The 22982-nt window shown below is 44.2% G+C and overlaps 1 protein-coding gene across 4 annotated transcripts in view; it reads left to right on the forward strand.

Annotated features, from left to right (window-relative positions):
• The first annotated feature begins 378 nt into the window (after positions 1-378).
• The window catches only part of pbx1a (pre-B-cell leukemia homeobox 1a), a 51291-nt gene continuing 28687 nt past the window's right edge, over positions 379-22982 (forward strand). For all 4 annotated transcript variants that reach the window (XR_011309603.1, XM_069684030.1, XM_069684031.1 and 1 more), the window contains exons 1-2: positions 379-1014; positions 1809-1882. Coding sequence is in view for 3 of the 4 variants with exons in the window: in XM_069684030.1 (XP_069540131.1) it covers positions 830-1014; positions 1809-1882 (259 nt within the window). In the remaining variant the exon portion in view is untranslated. The remainder of the gene's footprint in view (positions 1015-1808; positions 1883-22982) is intronic.

Raw genomic sequence — 22982 nt, forward strand, 5'->3', positions numbered from 1 at the left:
TTACGCGGATGTAAATATTCAGCAGTAAAATATATAGTCTGGGTGACAGGGTGTCTTTTCCAAGCACCACCACGCTGTCCTGTTGGGTCAGAGCTCCACTGCCACTCACAATTATTTATTAGGCTACATATTCACTCTCTATCCATCACTGTGTGGCCACCCGGCCCGGTCACATCTCTTTATGTTTATTACAGTGTCCCACCTTCCCGGGGAGGATGATTGACGTTTTCGGAGAGGACCGAGGTGGGACTTGCGCGCTCCTTCTTCTCCAATCGTGGCTCGAGGGGGCGGAGGCTTTCCATCCATACTCTGATTATGAGTCAGTTACCAGACATAAGCGAAACAATAACAGTTGGTGGTTACTTTGAACCCAAAAGCTACACAGGCAAGTTGAGTCTTTAGCGCGTTTTAGCGCATCCAGCTCTCGAGCACATCGGAGGTTTCGTCAGAGGAGCTCAACGCGCTCCACTTTTAATCAGATTAGGAGCCTTTAATGTGCAATCCTTTTTTTTCTTTCCCTTACAGTAGCGGTGCAGGAGTGGCCAGAGCCAAAAGCAGCGATTCAGATCAGATTTCACCTCAACCAGCTGGGAGAGAGACCGAGAGAGAGAGAGAGAGAGCAGAGAGAGAAGGGTTTGTCAGTCTCCCTCCTCCCAAATCCAGAAAATCTTACCAAGGAAAAAGGAGGAGTGTCGGGGGTGAGAGAGAGACGCAGAGGAATCCAGAGGAATTTCCGAGGATATTTCCCCCTTCTTTTTTTATCCCTCCTCCCTTTTTTAATATTACAATTTAAAAGTTGGAGGCGAAGCAGCGGGGACCGTGGTCAAGGATGGACGAGCAGCCGCGGTTGATGCACTCCCACGGGGTAGGCATGGCCGGACACCCCGGCCTGGCGCAGCATATGCAGGATGGCACGGCGGGGACGGACGGAGAGGGAAGAAAGCAGGACATCGGAGACATATTACAGCAAATAATGACCATCACAGACCAAAGCTTGGACGAAGCACAGGCGAGGTGAGTCTACACAAGCACTCACAGACCAACACACACGGAACACACTTGTTTTATTAATCGGAGAGCGGAAATATTAGAGAATGTTATTGGAGATGGAGGGGGGATATGATAACACTGGTTTGTATCAAGTCTGCCTCTAAATGAAGCAATTACGCCCACTGAAGTGCCGTGACTGCGCGAGAGCGACAAAAAGCCGTAACAAACTTGTCACGATTCACATTTGATTATTTGAAACAACTTTTGAGTTCATATTTTCATTAAAACTATAAATTATTGCTCTAAAAATGTCGCTAAAAATGATCTGTTGATACATTCTTTAAGTGTGGAGCAGTTCCCCATACACTTCTACATTGTTACAGATGAGCTTACATTGCAATCCTGTGCTATTATAACATGTTGCATTGCACTGTTAACAACAAACCAAAAATATAATGAAACACACATACGAAGCTTGTAACAGCAGTGGTGTAAATGGCTGGATTCTGTTGCAAATAATGTAAGAAAATCTGGGTTTTAAGTCCCTCTTTGTATGTTTAAATTGTCGGCAACAAATACATTTTAGGACAATGTATTCTGTATTTATATTATTCACATTTATTTTTCGCTTTTCCTCATGCATGTGTTATAAATGAGACTTCCTCTTACAGTAGAGTCAGAAGGAACATCTGTGTAAATTCGGACCTTAATGCTGGTATTTAGAGATTTCAGAATACCTCTCTCTTTTTAGCGGCTTTGTTACTGTTGCCACTTGTTTGAATATTGATGTGGAAAGCGGTGTCCTGTCCTCTTTTTAGGAAACATGCACTGAACTGCCACAGAATGAAACCTGCTCTCTTCAACGTACTCTGTGAAATAAAAGAGAAAACAGGTAAGCCTTTCTTTTGGTTGCTGTTTTATTGTCCTCAGCTTGCTCTGACTATGTCCATTTAGCAGTGTAAAAGTCTGTTTCTGGTACCTTAGCAGGTCTTTTATCTATTTTCTTCAAAATATTTATTTCATTGTGGAAGATTTTTTTTTAAATGTAGTTTTTTTATGTTCATGGTGACATTCTCCTCTTAAAGCTTGGACATTTCTGCAGATTTTCTATATTTATTTCTGATTTCTGACATGTATTCCCTGACAAACGTCCCCCACCCTGCATGTGAGCAGCCCTGGCCCCAGATGAGGTGCTGTCACTGCTCTGGAGTGTTTTCATGCCGACGTTTGGGCCTCTCTGTGGCTGGGCTTTCTCAACCCTCCCTGTCTGTTTTCCTTGGCCCGAGTGTGATGGCGTTTGTGTAGTGTAGCTGTGTTTTTTTTTCTTTTTTAAATGCAGAGGCAGGTCAGAGGGATTTTCTGTTTATGTTCGCGCCGAGGGTCAGGCTCATGAAAGGGAATGTGTGAATTATTAGTCAGTTAACAGCAGATTAAAAGACGAGCGGCTCACGTGATGAAAGCCTGTGGATACTCTCTGAGGGCTGTTTAAGAGGAGGCTTTTCATGGCAGGAAATAAAACAAAACATCCAATATATCCTTATCTGGGAACACTACTCTGGAGCTGTCTTTGAGGTTATTGAGGGAGCCATGTCACTTTGTCTGCTGGTGTTGCACTCACAGCCATGACAGTTGAAAATAAACACAGGGCGGGTATGTAGGCTAGAGCAGTTTCCTTAATTTTACATGAGTGTTAATCCTCGACATTTTATCCTTCTGACTCAGAGTTTGGCACCCGTTTCTGCACGAAAAGAAGAAAGTAGAAAGAGCAGACTCTTTGGGATTTTCACCACATTTACAACTGTTAAAGTCCGCCTGTGAGGAGGAAGCTATGCTAGGCTGGGCCCCCTGTTTCTAAATTGCAAGGCTCGGAAAAGTGAGAGAGTAATGCCTGGCTCTTTTGTAAACTGTCTGGCGTCTCCCCGGGTTCAACCAGAGTTCGTTTCCAAAAAGAAGAACAAAGTGACTTGGACCTTTTCCTGGCTCCTCTCCCCCTGCTTCTCCTCCTCTCTTCCCACCGTTCTTGGCAACCGGGATTTTTTCACAGAGCTTCTGACGAGCGAGGCTCCCCTCTGCCTGCAAATTTACTCCCCTTCTATTCAGCACCAAGTTTGGAAATAAGCATAATTCAACATGGTTTATATTCGCTCTGTTTTATGTATGGATTCAGTTGTTTTATTGCAAAGTGTCATTGAGCTCTAAACACCTACATCGTCTCCACGAAGGCAGGATTTAAAAGTACAGAACAACAAACAGTGTCTGAGAGAATCGAGCCTTAATGGCCGCCTCGCTGTGTCCTCCCTGTCTGCGTTTGAAGAGCTGAGCTGCGGCTCATCTTCGCCCATAGGAGGTTTGTGCAGACGAAACTGAAAATCCTTTCACTGCAGTGACAGAGAAAATGACTCAAACCTTCAGCATGGCATTTACAGCCAAATGTGCTGAGTGCAGTGTATGCGAGCCGAGTACAGCCTGTAATTTGTCAAGTTCTTTTTTATATTCTTTAGAAAGAGTCAGCTTCTCCTCGCCTTTTTTTTTCCTTTTCTTACATTGTTGCAGTCAGAGTGTCTGTTCGAGCTCTTCTCCTCGACCTTTTCCTGAAACATTTCTTTAGATCATACATCATTTGTTGCATGTAGTCGCTCACATGTGTGCTGCTCGGTATATCAGTGCTGTGTGAGTGTTGACAGCAGCAATATGGGACATTGCAGCAGCGAGGTGTCCATTGGCGAGCAGCTGACAAACAAGGCGGGAGTGCATGCCGATAGGGGGGGCAGAGCAGGCCTTAACTGATGACCCTACTCCACCCCAACCTCGCTGCCTGTATATTTGTGCCGGGGTCGGGCCGGTGTCACGTCGAGAGAGTATTTAGCAAGCTTAAACAAGCTCAGGTTCGCATGCTAGGTTATGGAAAACCAACGTTGGAGGCTTGTGTTACCACTTACAGACGTTCCTTTTGGCCGCCAGTGTTGTATTTCATGTTTGCCCTCACTACCACCCCCCCCTTCCCCCTTTAGTCTTTATTTTTAAAAAACTGTCATCATTGTTTCTACAGTTCCTGAGAGCACTTAGAATTTGTTTTCCCTGTTCATGCTTCACATCCTGTGAGGAGAGTCGGAGCGCGTCTTTGTTTGTGTGGAACCATTACGGCGAGGGGAGCTGGCACGTACAGGTTGACTAAGTAAGAGAAGCCAGACACCAAGTCAGTGTTTGTGGGTGTCAGATTTCAGGCCCTCTCTCTCTCTCTCTCTCTCTCTGTCTGTCTCTCTATCCGTGGGCCTGGGACTGTTTGGTCAGGCCTCTCTCTCTGTGTCAGCAGCCTCACGTTACCCCCCTCGCAGGCCCGGGTCAGATGGAGCTCCTGCATGACTAATGTGATCAGACGGATAATGCATTACACCGCTTGAACTTATCAAAGCTGGAGACCTGCTGAATCAGTCGCTCCCGCTAACCGCTAACACCCCCCCTGAGCTCGCGCTGCTAATAAGACAAGTACACACATTGTAGACACGCATGGTTGTGTTAATCTGGTCACTTTCATTATTAACACAAAGCAAAATGATGTCTTTTGTCTTAAAAGTGCTGTGTTTGTAGAAAGGCTGCAACTAGCTAATTTTCAGTACTGATTAGTCTGCTGATCACTTCCTTGTCTAAATGGTTTATCCATAATCTAGACAACTAGTAAAAAACGGATCTATTGACGTCTGCAGAAGTCTGAAACCCAAATAAATGTCATTTATGTTGATTCAAAACACTTGAAAATGGCTGGAAACATCGAACATTTCTTTGTAAAATTGACTGAAACAATAAATTATGAACATAGTTACAGATTAATTTTCATAGTATTAACTTTAGCAATAATCAGCTAATCGTTAGCCTTAAAATGAACGTAAAGGTGCACAGTGAATAAATGTCACGCCACTATTTATGTCATCGTCCGACATTAGCGTTAAGCGCTGACAGTCGACCAGTCGAGCTCCCTTAAAGCACTGGATAGACTGGTCACTATGGCTCCCAGTGCTGCTGTTTTTCAGTATTTAATTGACACGGCTGTCCATGATGAGTTCAGGGGTTAGTGTTGCCTCTCTTTGTTACTCTCCTCTCATCTCCGGTGACAGATGGAGGCATTAGTCTCCAATGTGGCGCTGTCCTGAAACTAATGGCTATGTCCTTGGTTTCCCCGCGCTAGCCGGGAGACTGTATATCTGTCCCCGGCTTGGAAGTGCCGAAGCAGCAGTTTATCCCCCCCCCATGTTTTAGTTTCCACGGAAAATAAGGCCGAACAGGACTCTGCCTGTTCTCTCATAAATGACTTCAAATAAATAACTTCCCAACGAGAGCAAAGTTTTTCCTGAGAAAACGTTGCTGGGCTTTTTGATTTGCGAGCTCAGAGGAAACTCTTCCTCCACTTAGCAGAATCGTTCCTCTGAGCGAATCATAACAAACATGTCATATATTTTTATAAGCAGTCTGAGCAGGGACGGGCTGATTGGAAGTTTATCTTTGCTTTTAACTGTGATTTATATCAAACATAAATAGATTGGATTGCATTTCACCCACTGACGTTTCCCCTGTATTCATATTTATACTCACCGCTCGATCGGTGCACTTCACGTGCAACAGCTAGTGTTGTTGCTGTTCGCTGTCCTCTGGTATAAACTCACTCCCAATTAGGACGGCTAATATATTATGCAAATGTTGACTGGCTTAATTGAGACATGTTAATCATGTTTTAAGAGGCTAATTACAGCCCTGTATATCTGAGGTGGGAGTAGTAATTAGCCGTGATAGCAGATCTGGCTGTAGGATGGTCATATTCAGTGTGTGGACGTATGGCGAGAGGGAGAGAGAGCGCGTGTTTGTTGTGCTTTTATTTTGAAAGTTCTGTCTCTTTTTTCCAGTTCAGTATGCATCTCCTGATTACTATTTTCCCTCTGCGTACATGTGTCACGTTTCACCTTCATGGAAACAAGCAAGAAGGACGGACAAGCAGAGATCTATCAGCTCACCTATTCATCAGGAATATGGATGCTCTGCTGCTCTATCTCCACTTTGTTTCCTGCACTCCTCAGCGTGGTTATCTGATGCAGCAGCCCTGTGCATCCCGCCTTTCACACAAGGAGGCTGTGTTCTTACTTTTCTGACAGAGATCATATTCGGATCCATTACGCTAAGAATGCCCTCCCACTTATCGAATATAAAATTGCTTTAGAGAGGAAATTTGCTCCACGGCGGAGTGGAGTTTCTTTTTTATCAGATGTTTGTCTCTGGAGCAGCTTTTAGTGTCTACAAAACAGCTCTGGTGACATTATTGCACTTGCAATTGCCTCAGCCATTGTTTTTCTTATTGGTGCTGTTTGGATTTGATTGGATTTTCCGCAGTCTCGTGGAATTGCCTCACGCAGCGGGAGCGGCAGGACGAGTATATCCTCATATTGTTGGCGTTGAAACACCTGAAGATCTTATTACTGATGTGTTCACGGGGCTCCAACTGTGGGCTCTAACTACCTTTGAATCACACTGTTTAGTTTGTCATTTTTCACAGCTTTAAATCTACACACGTCGCCTTTATTCCCCTCTCTTTCGCTGCGATTTCTTTTATAAAAAGAATGTAAGGTAAAAAGATTTTGTTGCCGCTCTGATGGACGTGGTCGCCCTGGCAGTTGATAACCTTTAATTCTAAGTGTGGGATCTCATTTCCCCGGCACCCTGCCTCTACGGTGTAAGTGGCGTGTTGGCAGCATGCTGGGGTCGTACAAAGGAACCCCCCTGACTTCGATGAACAGTCAAACATAAAAAGGCAAGCGCTCTTCCCTGGCTGACTTAGTAAAAATGACATAAATTAATACATGCTGCTTAAACAGGACCAAGATTAATGGCTGCCTTTCGCTGCGGCTTAGATCCACTGTCAGTCGCTGCTCGCTGCCCAGATGGAATCAACACCAATCAATGAGGCTACCCGACTCTCCCTGGATATCTGCTTAGGATGTGGAGTGGGGTGGGAGACACACACATGCAGACACATATATCACGCAAAAAAAAAACCCTGTCCTGATGCAGTATTTTCACTGCTCTCCTCAGCATTCCTTCATATAAACTTGCAGGCATATCCTGTATTACTTCCCATATAGAGGGATGTTCAATCAGGTGCCACAAAGTCAGATGGGGAAGAGCAGTGAGGCTGATGGCTCGGTAGTGATTGGATGTTTCAATTACTGATAGTAATGCCATGGTGTAGTGAGTCATGCAGTGCAGATAGCACCATTTATTTTAATCAGGACGGGGGAGAGATGGGTGTGGATGTGTCTCCCTGCTTTCAGAGGAGTTTCACATTTAGATGCAGGGGAGTGTGCACGCTCTCTCTCTCTCTCTCTGTCATTCTTTTTTATTTCACATACCAAACACACACACACGCTCAGGTGGATTGAATGTGGAGGAGAGGTTGCTGTGGGTAACGCATAGCGACAAGGTACTCTCTCGGTGAGCTATTCTAATTTATGTTAATAAACCTTGCCGTTGCTGTGAGAGACAAAGGGGCCACAGATGAGCCTTGGTAACCTCGGCACCTTCGCTGGAAGGAAAGGCGCAGACAAAGAACAATGCAGACACACACACACACACACACACACACACGCTCGGAGAGGAAAAAGAGAGAAGAGATATTGAACTGTAGAGAAAGACACAAATACTGTGGCGGAGAGCGATGATAAATTTAGCCACACAAAGAGTTGTTTTTGTGGCTGCAAAAATCAAACAGCCTCATGCTGGCAATCTTCAGTGTGTGTGTGTGTGTGTGTGGTTTCTGCTGCTCCTGCGCGTGTGTCAGAGTGTTAGTTTGAGGGGCAGAAATAGGCAGGCAGTCTCTCGGGATTGTTGCTGCTAATTCCGTGGGGCCTACAGAGACACGGGGTGCTGCAGCTTTGGATCACTTCCCGGGGCAGATGTGACACCACAGGTAGCGTTTAGCACAGTGGGCCCGGAGCATGAGTGTTAGCAGAGGTCAGCGTTTGGCCGGGATGCCTGGCACTGAGTTGGAAGACCATCTCAGAGAGGCCTCTAGTAGCGTGTGCTCTTTTAGGCGAACAGGGAACCCTTTGCATGTAGGAATCAAGAAAATAACCTAAAAAAAGGCTGTATAGTTACTCTGCAGAGTTTAACAATTAGCATGTCAAAACCGCTATTATGGTGGTTTAATTTAACTTCTTTCTGATTCAAATCAAGGAGATTTGAAACATTTTTGCAGCTTGCATCATGAAAGCTCTCATGACACTGAAATTGCATCAGAAACAACGTAGAGTTTCTCAACCAGCAGCTGCTTTGACGTGTAATTGAGGAAAATACACTTTCAGGATATATAATTGCTCAATACTAGACTATTATATTTTCCAGTGTAAAAATAACCAAACCTTGAAGTTCATCGTCCTAATTCTAAAGGCCTTACAAGGTAAAACATGTACACTATGCATCACACTATCATCAATGAGGATTGATAACCCCAGCGATGCGTCCTCGCTGCTTCCCTGTGCTGTAGATATCCAAACCCAAAGAGTGAAAGCTGTGGGTTTCCTCTCCGCCGTCTGTCTGCCAGCTTGCCTTTGGCGGTGTTAGTTCTGGACAGTTAACTCCAACTGAAATTATGTTAATTGCTGTCATTTTCTTTTTTCTACTTGAGCATAATCAGCAAATTATATACTTCTGTTCATTTATTACCGAGCCACTTTTAACTGAGTTTTTACCCTTCAGAGATCAAAAAGTTAGGAGGTAGTTCGCCGTCGTCATTTGTGTGTAGTTTGTCACTTTGTGTGATACTTTGTCGTTGTCATAGTTGTTTTGTGTCTGTAGTTTTTTATATTACAACAATGTAATATAAAAAAACTGCAGCTAGCTTGTAATTGGCGGATTAACACCCTTATTTTCCATTGTCTCTTTTTGCTAACACGGCACAAAGCTTGAACACAACGTTCACACCTCAGATGCATTCATACACAAAGAAAGGTGTCACTTTCAGCTCTCTGTTTTGAGACCATATTTGCAGCATTGTTATACAAGGGGGCATCATGTAGTAAGAAGAGTGTAATTTCTGTTATTTCTCAGATAACAAGAAAATGCAAATGTAACCTGCACATTTTTCACACTGTTAATTACATACTGTCATATTTACCTCTGATTCTATGCTGCTCTGTTTTCATGGAAATCCCCCTGTTAATTAGTCACTTAAGCTGTGTCCCAATAAAGGGGCTGCAGCCCTCCAAGGCCGTATTTGAAGGCCGATTGCGTCACAGCAGCGAAGGCTGTCCCAGATGTGGCCGACAAATGCGTCCACCATATCCCGAGATGCATGCGCGCCAATTCAAATGAAATGGTGGAATTTTAAACGGCTGAGGAAAACACTTTATAATGTGAAAGTTTTCGGTTTCGACTCTAATGAATAGCTAGCTTTACACGCTTAAGAAAACGAAAGGGCCCTTGAAACAAGTTATCTTTAAAATAATAGGTTAACTTACTCGACTTTAGTTATGCTAGCTAGTTAGCCTGCTAGCTACCTGTTGCTCAGCTACAGGAGCGGAGTTTGGTGACACAAGGGTAGACCAGACCGTCTCATTTCAGTTCGGCTTTAACGGTCTACGCAGGCTGTGAATGGAGCATCCTCTGTGGACCGCCTTCTTCGAAGGCTGCAGCCCTGGATTGGGACACAGCTTTTGTGTGTGTGTGTGTGTGTGTGTGTGTGTGTGTGTGTGTGTGTGTGTGTTTACGCTTTTGTGTGTTGTGTGAGGACAAATAAGAGTTGTAACATGGAAATAGTCCATTTAATTTTAAAGGTCTGTAAAGGATCTTAACATTTGAGCATCTGTAGCTAATGACCAACTACCACGTGTTTGCAAAAACTCTGCACACACACACACAATAAACATAGGCATGCACTGACTAAGTGGTTTTTTTGCACTCTGAAGCACAAGTAGATAAAATGTTCCTCATAACTGCTGAATCTTACGGCCCTCGACACAGGAAGTCCTGTCTGTTAGAGGAAGGACTTTCATTTTACATCAGGTGACATCACGTGACACGAAGACAAGTGATTAGCACATTTCACATGTAACTATTACTCTGAAAATGTAGCAGAAAATCACATAATCGACACGGATAAGAGCAATATCTGTAATAAGAGGAACTTTATTTTGAAAAGCCCACTTTCTATTTGTATGTATTTCAAGCGTCTTTATTTCTTGTGTGTTATGTCTTTGTTAGTTTTATGCTTTAGGATACAGAAGGCACCTTCATAAGAGACGCGTGTGTTCAAGTTCACTCCCAGCCTTGTTTTAATACAAGCCGTTCAGTGTCTCTTACTCATGCTTTCACCAGTCATTCACAAGATTTGAACCGACGACCCTGTGACTCTGCGCATGCCTCTCGCGCCTCCAGGCGAGCAGCTCCTCTTCCTCTCCTATTATATTTTATTTGGCTTGCTGGCACCACCTTGTAGCTTGTGTTTATTGGACATGTCCTTCAGCACCGTGTTTAGCAGTCTCCTCCCCTAAACACATAAAATTCCTTTATGTTCCTATTACTTGAGTTTATGAAGAGCATCTTCGGCCCCCTCCCCGCTGATAAGATCATATTGATAGATTGATATTGGGAGAGCTGTAGTGTGATAAAGGCGCGGGGGTTAAGAGCTTCTTGGATAGTTTAACCTTGATAAAACAGTTGTTTCAGTGAGGCTGATTTCGCCCCATCCGTCTTCATCCGTCAGGGCCCCGCTGAAGTATGCAAATGAAGGCAGTAGAGGGAAGCGCCGTGTGCGGTTAAATGGGGCGTTGCGAATGTGCGGTGTACCGCGCCGACGGGGTGATACTACTTACTGTCCAAATTTAGTGTGTCTCTTCTGAAACATCCTTCCCCCCTCTCTTCCTTTTTGTCTGCGTTTCAGGAATATATACAGCCTGAGAGGAACTGTGGCCTCTCGTAAAATGATTACAGCTGTGGCGGCAGCGAAGCACTCTCTGCTGGTACATGTGTTTGTGCAGATTTTAATGTTTGTGAGCTGGAATTTAGCGACTGCAGATCCGCGTGTTATCCCTTTAAGTGTGTCCCTGTGTGTGCGGTATCTGTGTTTACATGTTGCAGCGGGTTTTATTGCACGCTCCAGCCCTACATTTTAAAAATATGGCTGTTTATTGCGCTAATTAGTGAGTCTGGAGGTGTAAGGGTAATAATCTTTATGATAATAACTGTTTATGCCTTAACACAGCTCTCCGTTCACAGTTTACGCTGCTCGGGCAGCTTCATTTGCCTGATTAGTTTGGTACCTACTCAGCAACATTAGGGATGTTTTTCTGCGCGTGTATGTGTTTGATTCTCTCATTTATCTCATGTGTCGGCATATTGATTGATTCCCCCGCTCACTCATTATTTTGTTCTGTTCTTTACAACTCATTTTCGGAGAGAGGGCCAGCGCCGAGGCCAGAAACAGATACCATGTCTCTTCTCTCTGCTGTCTGACTAGCCAGCGCGCACATAAAGCTGTCAATCAGGAGCTTCCCTGCCTGCCCTTTGTTATGGAACGCCAGCTCTGTGGGTGGGTCCTCTGGGTGATAGATGGCCCAGAGAGCCTATCGGACTGCAGGAAGCATCCATCTCTGTCTGGAGCCTGTTAAACAAGCTTGGGAAAGCAGCCATGTAGTCCTAACCACCACTGGCCTCCACTAAAAAACCCCATTAACATTAATGAAGGATAGCTTTAAAAGTTCTCCAGTAATAGGCTTGAATTGGATTTATGAGTCGGATAGTTTGCCAGAGAGTACGTCATGAAAAATGTCAGTGGCGGATAAATGGAAAGGAGCATTTGAAAGGTCTCGGGACACTTTTTCAGCGAGAATTTCATGTTTAAAAATCTTAGCCCTCGAGGTCTAAAGTCGAGCAGCAGCTCCAGAGCGTCTGTGAGGGAAAGCGAGGTGTTTGATGTTTTAAGTGACTGCAAAGATAAAGCTGCTCATCTTACACACAGTGCCTCTTCTTCTTCTTCTTCTGCAGAAAAAAATAAGTTCTTAATACTTTTTTTAAAAGCTCTTTCATCCCAGGTGGCTCTGGCCATTTCAATATCTTGCAACCACCACTTTACCTGTCGGCGAGGTCCCTATAGATGGCTGATGTGAAACGGCCATTAGCCAGCCAATTCCTCAGCCGCAGATTACTGTGCCAGTACGTGGTAATCACAATGTTGAAAAAGGTCTGATTGCACTCCATCCAACCTACAAAGTGTGGCATAAATGGGTTTTTCGAAGGTCTGCGGTCGGTTGTTGGTGTGTCATCATAGTGCATTAGGACTGTCAGAGGCAAGATGGCAGTTTTTGAAACCTCTTTGGTATTGTGTGAATGTTAAAAGGATGCAGAAACTCACTCCTGGGCAAACAAGGCCTCAGTGAGATTTTATAGTGCAAAGAACCTCATGCATGTGCTGCTTAAAGACAAACATACTTCCTTTAAATATAACTAATTTATCTCCCCTCTCTCCCGGTCTCTCCCCCTGCCTCTCTCCTCTCCTCCCATCTCTCGCCCGGCCTGCTCTCTGCTAACCTCTGATGTCATTAGCGTTGGAGGGAGGTTGAAGGCAGAGAGGGGTGTCTTTTCTTAATGAATTCCGCTGTGTCTTTGCACTTCCCCACCTAGTTAACCCCCCCCACCCTCCCCCTCCCTCCAATGCTCAAGGTGTCAAATTAGAGCAGCTGGAGAAGGGGAGAACAAGGAGATGGACAAGGTACACCTCGCCCCACCTCGTTCCCTCCCTCTCCTTCAAATCACCTCATACAACATGAGATTCATGAATAGTATCCATGTAGCAACTATGCAGAAACGGTTGGATGCACTCCACATGTTCACTTTAATGATTAGGAAGCTGTTAGTGCAGTTAATAAATTGTGTGCACTAAAAATACAGCAAAGGAAGAATTCACCATCATGTGCTTTGACTTTATAACATCCAGTCTGCAGTTATGAAAGTCGTATTCAGGTCCTCACACTCAATAACATTGCATTCTAAATTAATTAATTCACTGCTGTCATATTTAATCTCCTGCCTTTATGTAGCCTTTACATTTATTTCACATGTTGCATTTGCACTTCCTTTTAAAGAGTGACTTTCCTTCTAAACATCACTTTGTTTGATTTGAATATTTATTGTTATTATTACAAAATAAGTATAGGAAAAATAAAAAAAGATATATGTAGCTTTTGTAATCCTTTTATCATCTAAAGACACAGAAGGAGTAGCGGCCCCTAATCCATTGTACAACACTGTATTGTATTTATGCAAGTTACATGCATTTAAAATCTTAACCTTCAAAGTAACTATTTTAAAGTAATATTTTAATGCAATATAACATTTTAATCGTCATGTTGGGTAGATCAGAAATACACTTTAGTGAGGACAAAAAATTGTAACTATTGCTTTCAACACTATTGATGTGTGATTTACAGTTGGGATGCAGCGATTCAACACTAACAGCAGATAGCAGTCTGATACCGGGTCATACGGTTTGATCAGGTGTTGTAACAATGGAGATCCTGGGCTGATCCATTCAATGTAATATGAGATTTATGTCTGCGAGTGTGTCTCTAAGGAAGAAGACTTGTGTCAGCTGTTTGGAGGCATTTCATGCCTGCTTCACAACATGTACAATCGGGTAACGCAGGGTAACTCACGGTACGATCCGCCATAGATGGCTCACGATAACAATAATATTGCGATATAGCAATTCTGCGATAATTGATACATTGCAAGACAATCATGTAACGATACATCACGACATATCTGATTAACTGAAGAATACAAAATGCCACTAAAAAGGTGAAGAAAACAAATGTATTTGTTTACTGCAATTTGGTGTCAGTTTCACAGAACTTGACACAAACTGAGAAGAAACAATGTGTCAGTCTGTAAACTAAATTTACAGAGCTGTAAAAACACATGAGCCTACCTGTCCGACGCTATCCCAATGTCTTCTTCTTCCATCCTGCTGTCAGCTTCTTCTTTGGCTAATTCATTTCTGTTCACGTTACCCTCATTCATGTTATAAGCGCCGCCAAGAGGAGTCATGAAGTAGTATCACTGTGAATCAAAATCCCTTGGAAATCTGTTTAAAGCGCCTTATATGTGTAAATTAAAATATCGATATTATGCGCCAGCTTAGCGATAATAATAATTGTATTGCACAAGTCAGGACGACAATATATTGCTGTATAGATATTTTGTCCCACCCCTACTGTACAATATCTACAATGTCAAGTGTTTGCCTGGCACTATCTGTACTCGCTGTCTGCCAGTTGTGTTGGTATTGTTACAGAAGTTAAAAGTTGGAAAGCCCCATCCCAAATTTTTGTTGCATTTTCAGACATGTAGGTAGCTATGTAATTCCCTCTGTTACAGAATAGATGTGGTGCTATAGAGAGTGTGAAGTAAGATGAATGAGACTCTGATATTTAAGTAAAAAAGTGATGTTGAAGCTTAACCTCAGCCTACACTGTCTACATTCCCCTTTGTCCACATTAGACAGTCTCCAGAGAGGAGGACATCATCAAGTTGCATTAACTGCAGAGTTATCCTGGCAGTGACAGCGATAACATATCAGCTCTTTCCGTAGCTCCGCAGGAAACACCTCTGCGTGATGTCACTTCCTCTCCGGTCAGTTGGTCATAATCTGGAATGAGAAAAACACAGCACCCAAAGATGCGAGCTACATCGCCGGTGGCAGGTTCTAACCACGTCTAAGTGTTTCAGGGTGGGTTTTTTCAGCGAGCCTAGCAGAGCTGTTGTTGTTGTCTCCCTCACATCGGCGTTAACAGCTGATAGTCCTGACTCAACACAGAGCCGGCATCCCCCCGTGGCTGTGCTTACTCACTCCTGAGCCCGGCGTTTAGTTTTCCTTGGCAGACCCAGGCCACAGCTCATTAGACTAAGAGAATGTGCCTGCCTTAATTAATGATATGTAAATATCCTTGAATTGGCCACATTTGCATATTAAGAGAGATTTGTGGAATCTGTGGAGTAATATATTTTAATTAGGGATTAATTAAAAATAATGGGAATTTCATTTCGCCTGGCAGGTTGTGTTTGGTGTGAAGCGTGCGTCGGGGCCGGATCTTTGAACGCAGAGGCAGCAACCGACATGTGAAGGAAGCTCTGCTCTTCCACCTGCTATCTGTGCTGCATACAAACATGCGCGCGTGTGCCCTCAAACACACACACACACACACACACACACACACACACACGCTCTGGCATCACATTCCTTGAGATGCCAGAGTCTTCCCAGGGGGTCTCCACAAAGCGCCGCAGCTTTGAAAAGCGGGTGAGGAGGGGTGGGGGGGGGGGGGGTGCAGCTTGAACACCCACAATATGTTTTTGGGGACGGTCCCAGTTTGGCTCGATTTCATCTCCTCTCATCTTTCTGTTTTTTTTCCCCCTTGTAGTTTGGGAACGGCTCTCAGACACGGAACACTAGTTATGTTGGCAATTATGTTAATGGAATGCCATTAGGCCATGATTGTGTATGAGCGAACGGGGAGAGAGGGCACGTTTTCAGAGACCCAAGTCAATGTCTGCTTTGATCCACTTCTAGGAGACTCTTTGCCAAAAATAGTCCTCGCGTTCTCTCTCGCTTTGCACTCGCGCATCTCCGGTACACAAACAGTTTGACCGTCATGTCAGGGGTGGCTTCATTTCCAGCTATTTGTGCAGGGTAATGATGTACTCAGGGTGTTTTTTTCTCTGACAGCTGTGAAAATAAATCTAAATAGAGACAAAGAAACCATCTGTCATCAGCATCACTAATAGCACTGATAGCACCGCCACTATCACCGCATCTCCAAGGTGGAAATCATCCCCATTACCGAGCATCAAGGCTGCTTCCTGCTTCCTGATGCTCCTCGCAGCAGCGTCGCTCACTAACACGCTCTTTTCTGTTTCACTCAATCCGCAAAGACCGTTTTTTTGATGCATTTTTCAGTCATTTTCTCGGAGCAGGAGTGTGCACCGAATGTCTGTTTTTCTTCGGGCTCAGAGAGGAGAGCTCCTTTGGCATTTGTGATGTGTCGTCAGCGCGCTGATGTTATTGATCCAGGACCTTCCGAATTCATTAGGAGATCCAGCACAACTGTGCTGCATCTTTATTTATGTTGCTGCCCCCTCCCTGGCCTGCCTCTCTCTCTCTCTCTCTCTGCTTCTCTCTGTCTGCCTTCCTCTTTCATCCTCCATGCATTATTCTTTTATTATTCTTTTACAGCCGCCTTATCGCCCGCATTTTGGTGGGGATAAGACCTGTCATCTTTGGGTCTTGTCTGGCGAGATGATGGGAGACTTCAAGGGGGAGGAGGGTGGGTGTAAAGAATGCCTGCTGTCCCCCCCTCTTCTTTTCTCTCGGCTGAAATGGACCTCTCTCTCTTTTTTTCCCTCCTCCTCCTCCACCTTGCTCTCTTTCACTCTCTCGCTCTCGCTGTCTCTCTTTGTAATGAGAATCTCTCCCTAATTGAGGGAGCTGCAGCGCGCTGGCCGAGGGCGGCGGGGTTAGATTGTGATACTGGCTACGTGACCGTTATGCTGATAGAGGTGGCAGATCAATAATTTAGGCCCTGACCTTAATGGTGGTGTTAAAACGCTCGTTCCTCTGGAGTCTGGAGGCCTTAAAGGTGCAGAGTTGGATAAAGCTGCCGAGCTGTGGAGGTGGGAGTGGGGGATGGTGGGAGAAGCAGATAAGAGGAGAGAGGTGGAGGAAGCCAGAGAGGGAGAGAGAGTGTATTTGCAGTCAGTGTGTGAAAGGAGGGATCATGAGTGATGTTTTTCCTGCGTCTACATTCAGACACTCACATTGTCGCCAACATTCATCCTCTTAGTATCTATATGAATGCCATAAGCTTTTTTTTTTTCCTCGCCTGTATTTGGTTGTAATCCGTTTTCATAAGCAATCCTCCACCCATCCTCACTGCTGCACTGAATGCATCACCAGGCAGCAGAAGTGAACAAAGACTGCGGTAACGAGTGGGTTTAATCTGGTTCTGGGCTCGTCTTGTGCTGCCTTGCTTCAGGCCATGCACGCCGAGAATTCGGACAGCCATCGATTTGATTCTGAGGGACATTAACGTCACGGCCTCGCGCGTCTCTCTGAATCTCTAAGACCCCCGACTCATTCCCTGCTGGCAGGATGCGACCATCTCAGCCACCCCCCCACCTCCTCCGCCACTCTCCTCCCCACCCACCCACCCAGCCACCCTTAGGGGATGATATATTAGATATAACCAATTCAATTTTATGCAGCCAGGACAGACGCCCTGGGGACATAAACACACACATTTTTAATACACTCCTCACCAGGAAGCCCAACGCGCCGGAGCCCGCGGCTGCCCCGGGTCTCCTCTCACACTCAATTATTAATGTAACGGCAGTAGTGGCTTAATTAAATAATAAAGACAAGCTCACTGCAAAGGAATGGGCCAAGGACGAGTCGGAGAGGAGGCGCCACTTCTCTAAATGTCCCATTTTGACATATATGAGGATGCAGGGCTGTAAATATGCAATATTGCAATAACATTAGGTGACAAACACAGAAAATGCATTAATTATGCATCCATAGCTAATATATGGATTTACTGGGTCACTGTTTTGGTGCTATCTTTTGAATAAGGAGGAAAATAGGAGGCCATGTTCCATCACTTCTCCGGAGTGTTTTTTCTTCCACTTTTTTCCCAGAAAGCCCTCAAAAGAAATCATTTGAGCAGAGGTGCAGGCTTTTGGCTTCGTGTCTCGGATCGGCTCGTAAATCAATTGTCTTGAGAGTCGGGTCAAACAGGGGCTCGTGATACCTCAACTACATAAAAAGAATGATTTCCTCAGATTATGGATTCCTGCCACCTCAAGGGCGAGCCGGAGGAAGCACTCTGTCTGCGATGTGATGAAATGTGGCGTTATCTTTTACTTTGTTTCATTAGATTCACTGGAGATTACACTCTCTACCCTCAAACACTTGATTTTCCAGCTTTTCCAAGATGAGAGATCTTCTGGCCTCGGGGCGAAAAAATATATTTCCCCGCTCCCCCTTCCCACCTTCCCCCGGCCTGTTTCTTGCATGGGGTTCATGTCTGTTTTAACTTTCAATTAATTATTGAAATTCATTTTGAAATGCAGGGTTACGTTTTGAGTGGCTCGTTCGAAGGCAAAAGCACTTTTTTTCCCCCCCACTGATGGCGAGCGAGCCCCGCCATTAGATTGAAAAATAGGCCCATTGTGTGTGTTGACTTGGTGGCGTACCGCGATGAAGGATTGCGACAAACTGGAGTGTTTAAATCGGCGAATTGAAATTAATGCCCTCTCAAAGCCGGGCCTGCTGACGATACATTAAAGCTAATACTCCTGCGAGGTCGAGCAAATGTTTGTTTATGTACATGAAATACGCTCGCAGAGAATGAAATGATTGCATTTTCACCCAAGTAAACACTTATATTAGAGACAAAAGGAACAAGTGCGATGCAATGATGTGTGGGCGCTTCTTTGTTTCGGAGTCGACTGATAAATCCTGACATTTTTTAATTTATTGAAACTATATTTTTGGTTGCCACATTTTAAATATGTCCCCTCTTTTCCTCCACTGACACATTAAGACACTTTCAAAGGTCACGCCTCGAGTCGTTCTTGTCACATCACTTATTCAGCCTGGTTTTATTTATTCATGCCACTTTTTGATTTTAATAATTTAATGCAGTGAAATGTTTCTTTCATACAGCCATAAAGTGCTCGCGAGGAGTGTTGACGTCCCTGAAAATGTGCTTTTATGGCTTCTTTATGCGCCTCGGACACTCCTGCATGTAAAGCGTGAGCTGTTGCTGTCAGTAGAAGCTGCATCGATTGAAATTAGAAGACCTCTCAGGTGCCGCGCGAGCGTATAAGAGCCGCTTTTTCTACTTTTTCTCTTTCCTTTAGAATTTAAAGCCAGCGGCTGAGAGTGGTATTTATTTTCCTCACACTCTGCTCGGCTATCCTGGACTTGGCAGAGTGATTTTGTAGAATAGAAACATTATAGACTGTTAGTGTCAAAGTGTTAAATGTGATGTATAGAGCTGGGGCTTTCAGAGGGAGGAGGGTGGACGAGGAAGAGGCGGTAAGGAGGTGAGCACCGGCAGCCATAACTGGAGCAAGGTGCTCATGGGAGAGAGGAGCCATCCACCATGTGAGGGATGGCAGGGTAATGTGGCGGGAGGTAATGGCTTTTCTCAGTCCGCTGAAACAGAGGGGAGATCATTAGGGGGCTGCCGCGCCGCACCGCGCCGTCCGTTTACCTCGACTCTGCCGGCGTCTCCTGTCAGAGCGGGGACGTGGAGACACTCATTGTGTTTGTCTGTCTGTTTGCAGCCGTGCCCCAAAGAGGCGCCACTGTTTGATTATTATTTTGGGCCTTTCTTACTGGAGTGATCGACGCTGACACTTTGGCTTACAGCTGCACTCAGATATTTCCTTAGCAAATGCTTCTCCAGCTGTGAAATGGAATCAGAGGCCGAGGCTGGACCTGATGACAAAAACAAAACTCCTTGACTTCCCCGGGTAAACCTTCTACAAACACTTCAGATTATAAAGTAAAGATCAAACGCACAAAGATCTAAAAACTGATCACTCTTTTGTTTCATCGCGGTTATCTTTGTGTAATTAAAAAGATCACAGACGTAGTCGTAGATTTTATGTTACAAGCGTCGACGCAACACATACTTTTATAGTTCAAAACTCAAGTCCTGATCAGAAGAGAAGCTGACTTCAGACGGAGATAGTTTGAAACGCATGCAGACGAAAAGCCTTCACATTTCAAAGTAAATGTCGACGGCAGAATACAGATACGAGGTTAGCATCTGTGTTTACGAATCATTACACTGTTTGACATTTATGTCTTTCCACACTTTGTACGATGAAACACGTTATAGCTGCAGGTTTTTATCAGAAGTGAAACCTCTTATTTTGAAAAGCTGCAGCGTTTTTAGACTTTATTTGTGTTCCTATATGCAGCACAAATGTCTGATCTTTAATTGTGGGGAAAGACAGTGATGGCATGCTTTCTGCCACCTGTGTTAGAAATAAAGGTGTGCTTTGTGCATCAGCCAGGAGTCCTCAAACCCGGTTAACAGCACTTTGAGCTGTCGGTCGATTTTTGCCCTGGTGAGCCTCCAGCCCGGCGTGACAGAGAAGATTGGACGTCATTAAGGTCTACACTCTCTCTGCTGTCTGGGGGGGGGGGGTTGGGGTGTGTGTGAAATGGGCTCTGCTGCTGCCAAAAGCATGCACTGTTATTGTGTATCTCCATCCTGCACGAGGAATATCAAAGGCCGTTCCTGCATATTCATCCTGCAGAGTCATTTACCTGCTTTTCCAGATGTTCCTCCTTTTTACTTTATATCTCCCCTTCTGTTAGAGCTGAAGGTTGGCGTGAGAGTCGCATCTCTAACAAGAAGATTCTCCTCGTGTCGCTGTCAAGACTCATTCACGCCGCATGGAAAAAAAGCTCCTGAGAAATATGATCGCTCCTGTAAAACGGACCAATTACTCCCCATTGACAAGCTTCAAAACCCGCTTTTATTGGCCGATCCAGCCAAATAAAACTTTATTGCACGAGAGGAAAGGGACGCAGTCATTTTTGCATAGCTTTTCCAAGCCCAGCGTTTATGTGGTCCCTGTTATTACACCTCGGTGACATTTAAACTTTATTGAACAAGACTTTAAAATCTGTAGGCAGTATATAAAAGATTGAGGAATTTATTTCTTTCAGATGGGACCAGAGTCGACCAAGAGTTGAGACGCGATCGGAGCAGATTAACGTGCTTTTATTAGAGTCAATCTTTTGGAAAAGGAAGTATATTTTAGAATAGATGCCTGTATACTTTATATATATTTATTTTTAAACTAACAATAAAGCTAAGCATTATTTTTCTTATTTTTAGTCTAAAAAATTGATTAATACGCAGCACAATTTCCCAGAAACAAAGGTTGTTTTGTCTCTTTAAACGCCCAAAAGCTAAAAAATATAACATTTTCTACAAAATACTCACAAATCTAAAAGAATAAATTGGTGTTTTTGCTTAAAATATTCCTGAAACACAAAATTGATTATCTAAATAATGGCTGATTCTTGTCTGCCGATCATCCAACAAACATTTGGCCCAACCGTTTCAGCTCTGATCTACGAGATCACAAGGCAGCTACAGTTTAGCACGAGGCGTCCTATCACACTACATTTGGGCTTCCTTTAAATCCAGTATGTATTTCCTCGACAGCCACGCAGACAGCAGAAAAGGAAACGGCGTGGGGAGGAAGGTCCTGCCCCCCTCCTCTGTGTAATTAAAAGGGGGTGTCTGTCAGGGGCTGCTGCTGCTTTGTGCGGCCCCATATGTTTGGGCGCTGATACAGGGAGGATTATTCTGTTTGGAGGCCTGATAACAGCCTGTTTATAACCTTGGCACAGGCTGGAGCCTAATCTGGCAGCAGCACATCTCTGCGCACCTCCACCCCCCCGCTCTAAATGTTCACACAAAAACCATATTGGCGATTTTTCTTTTTTCAACTGGGGAACACAGTCGTGACCCAAAAACACCTATACCTCTTATATGCCTGTATGGCTCTGTAACATTCATGCACACCTGTCTCGTCTGATGCGAGTTCCAGCAACAGAATAATTCAGATTGTGAACACGAACAGATTTAAATCTGTCCAGCTTTCAGTCGAACATATTCTTCTTTCAAGGTTTGATTTTGCCGAGTTGTACAGCTTCGCTTCCACAGTTTCCCTTTTGTTCGCCGTCTCGTTTCATTTTTTTAATCTACAGCCTGATTAGCTCTTTCTTTTGTTCTCTCGGCGTATTGCCGTCGTCCCGCCTTTCACATGACCGAGTGTGTCGTGATTTTAATTCTGCCACTGCAAACTGCTTTATGATTTTAAGTCCTTTGTGCGTCCCCAACAGCAGCTCCAAATGGGTTCTTTTGAGCGCTTAAATTATGCCTTTCCTGGACTAATTGCTACATGATTGATTTTATGAAATTAATTGAACACTTGTTGCCCGGTATGGAGGCTGTATTCTTACGGAAATGTGACAAGAAAAAAAACTCTTTCTGGTATATACTGGATCTGTGAAAGAGCGTCAAACACTTTAACTGAATTCCACTAATGTGATTTCTTATTGCCTCAGACGAGTGTTGGTTAAAGTAGCTAAACACTTTCACTCAAGCAGGGTAGTTCAGTACAGTAGTAAGGTACTTTATACTTCTACACCACGACATTTAAGAAGGATATATGGGTCTTTTTACTCCACTACATTTCTTTATCAGCTGTAGTTTCTTCTATTACACACAGACCAGTGGTCAGCTTGTAGAATATGATGCATTACAAAGATTAAACCACCCAAAAGTACTAAAAAACAGTTAATTTTAGCTTCACTTTTAACAACCACTGCAGTAAAGTGTGGTTTAAATGTCAGTGGATCAATAAAAACGACACAATAAACGGTAATATGATATTTACAAGGTCCATTTGTTGCCTATAATTTTGTACCTTTTCTTTTAACTTAGTATTTTGACACTGTTTTTATTGCTGCTAGAATTTAAGAGACTTAATTGAATATATACAGTATATATATTTTTTATTTATATTTTTTTGCATGATTTTATACACTGAGATTCAGCTCCTTGCCCACACCCTGACTCACATAATTCCCCGCGAGCCTGCCCTTAAATGTTCGCGTTAATAAGAGGGTTCCAGCCCTGCTGATGAGTTTCCAGCGCGCTGAATAAAAGTCACTCTCGGTAATGCACTGTTCCATAGCGAGGACCCTTAACCGGCGTGCTGTGGGGAGAGGGAGCGCTCGGAGTGGCAGGCAAAGAGAACTGTCAACCTGTCACATTTCTCCCTCCTCTTCCCCCTGATAAATTAAAGTTACACAGTGTGCGTGTTGTAGCAGCGGAAGGCTGTGCAGAAAGCCTGGCTCC

The sequence above is a fragment of the Semicossyphus pulcher genome, unplaced genomic scaffold (genome assembly GCF_022749685.1).
Source record: "Semicossyphus pulcher isolate SPU_LCO1_2020_fin unplaced genomic scaffold, fSemPul1.0.p SCAF_7, whole genome shotgun sequence".
Lineage (NCBI taxonomy): Eukaryota > Metazoa > Chordata > Actinopteri > Labriformes > Labridae > Semicossyphus > Semicossyphus pulcher.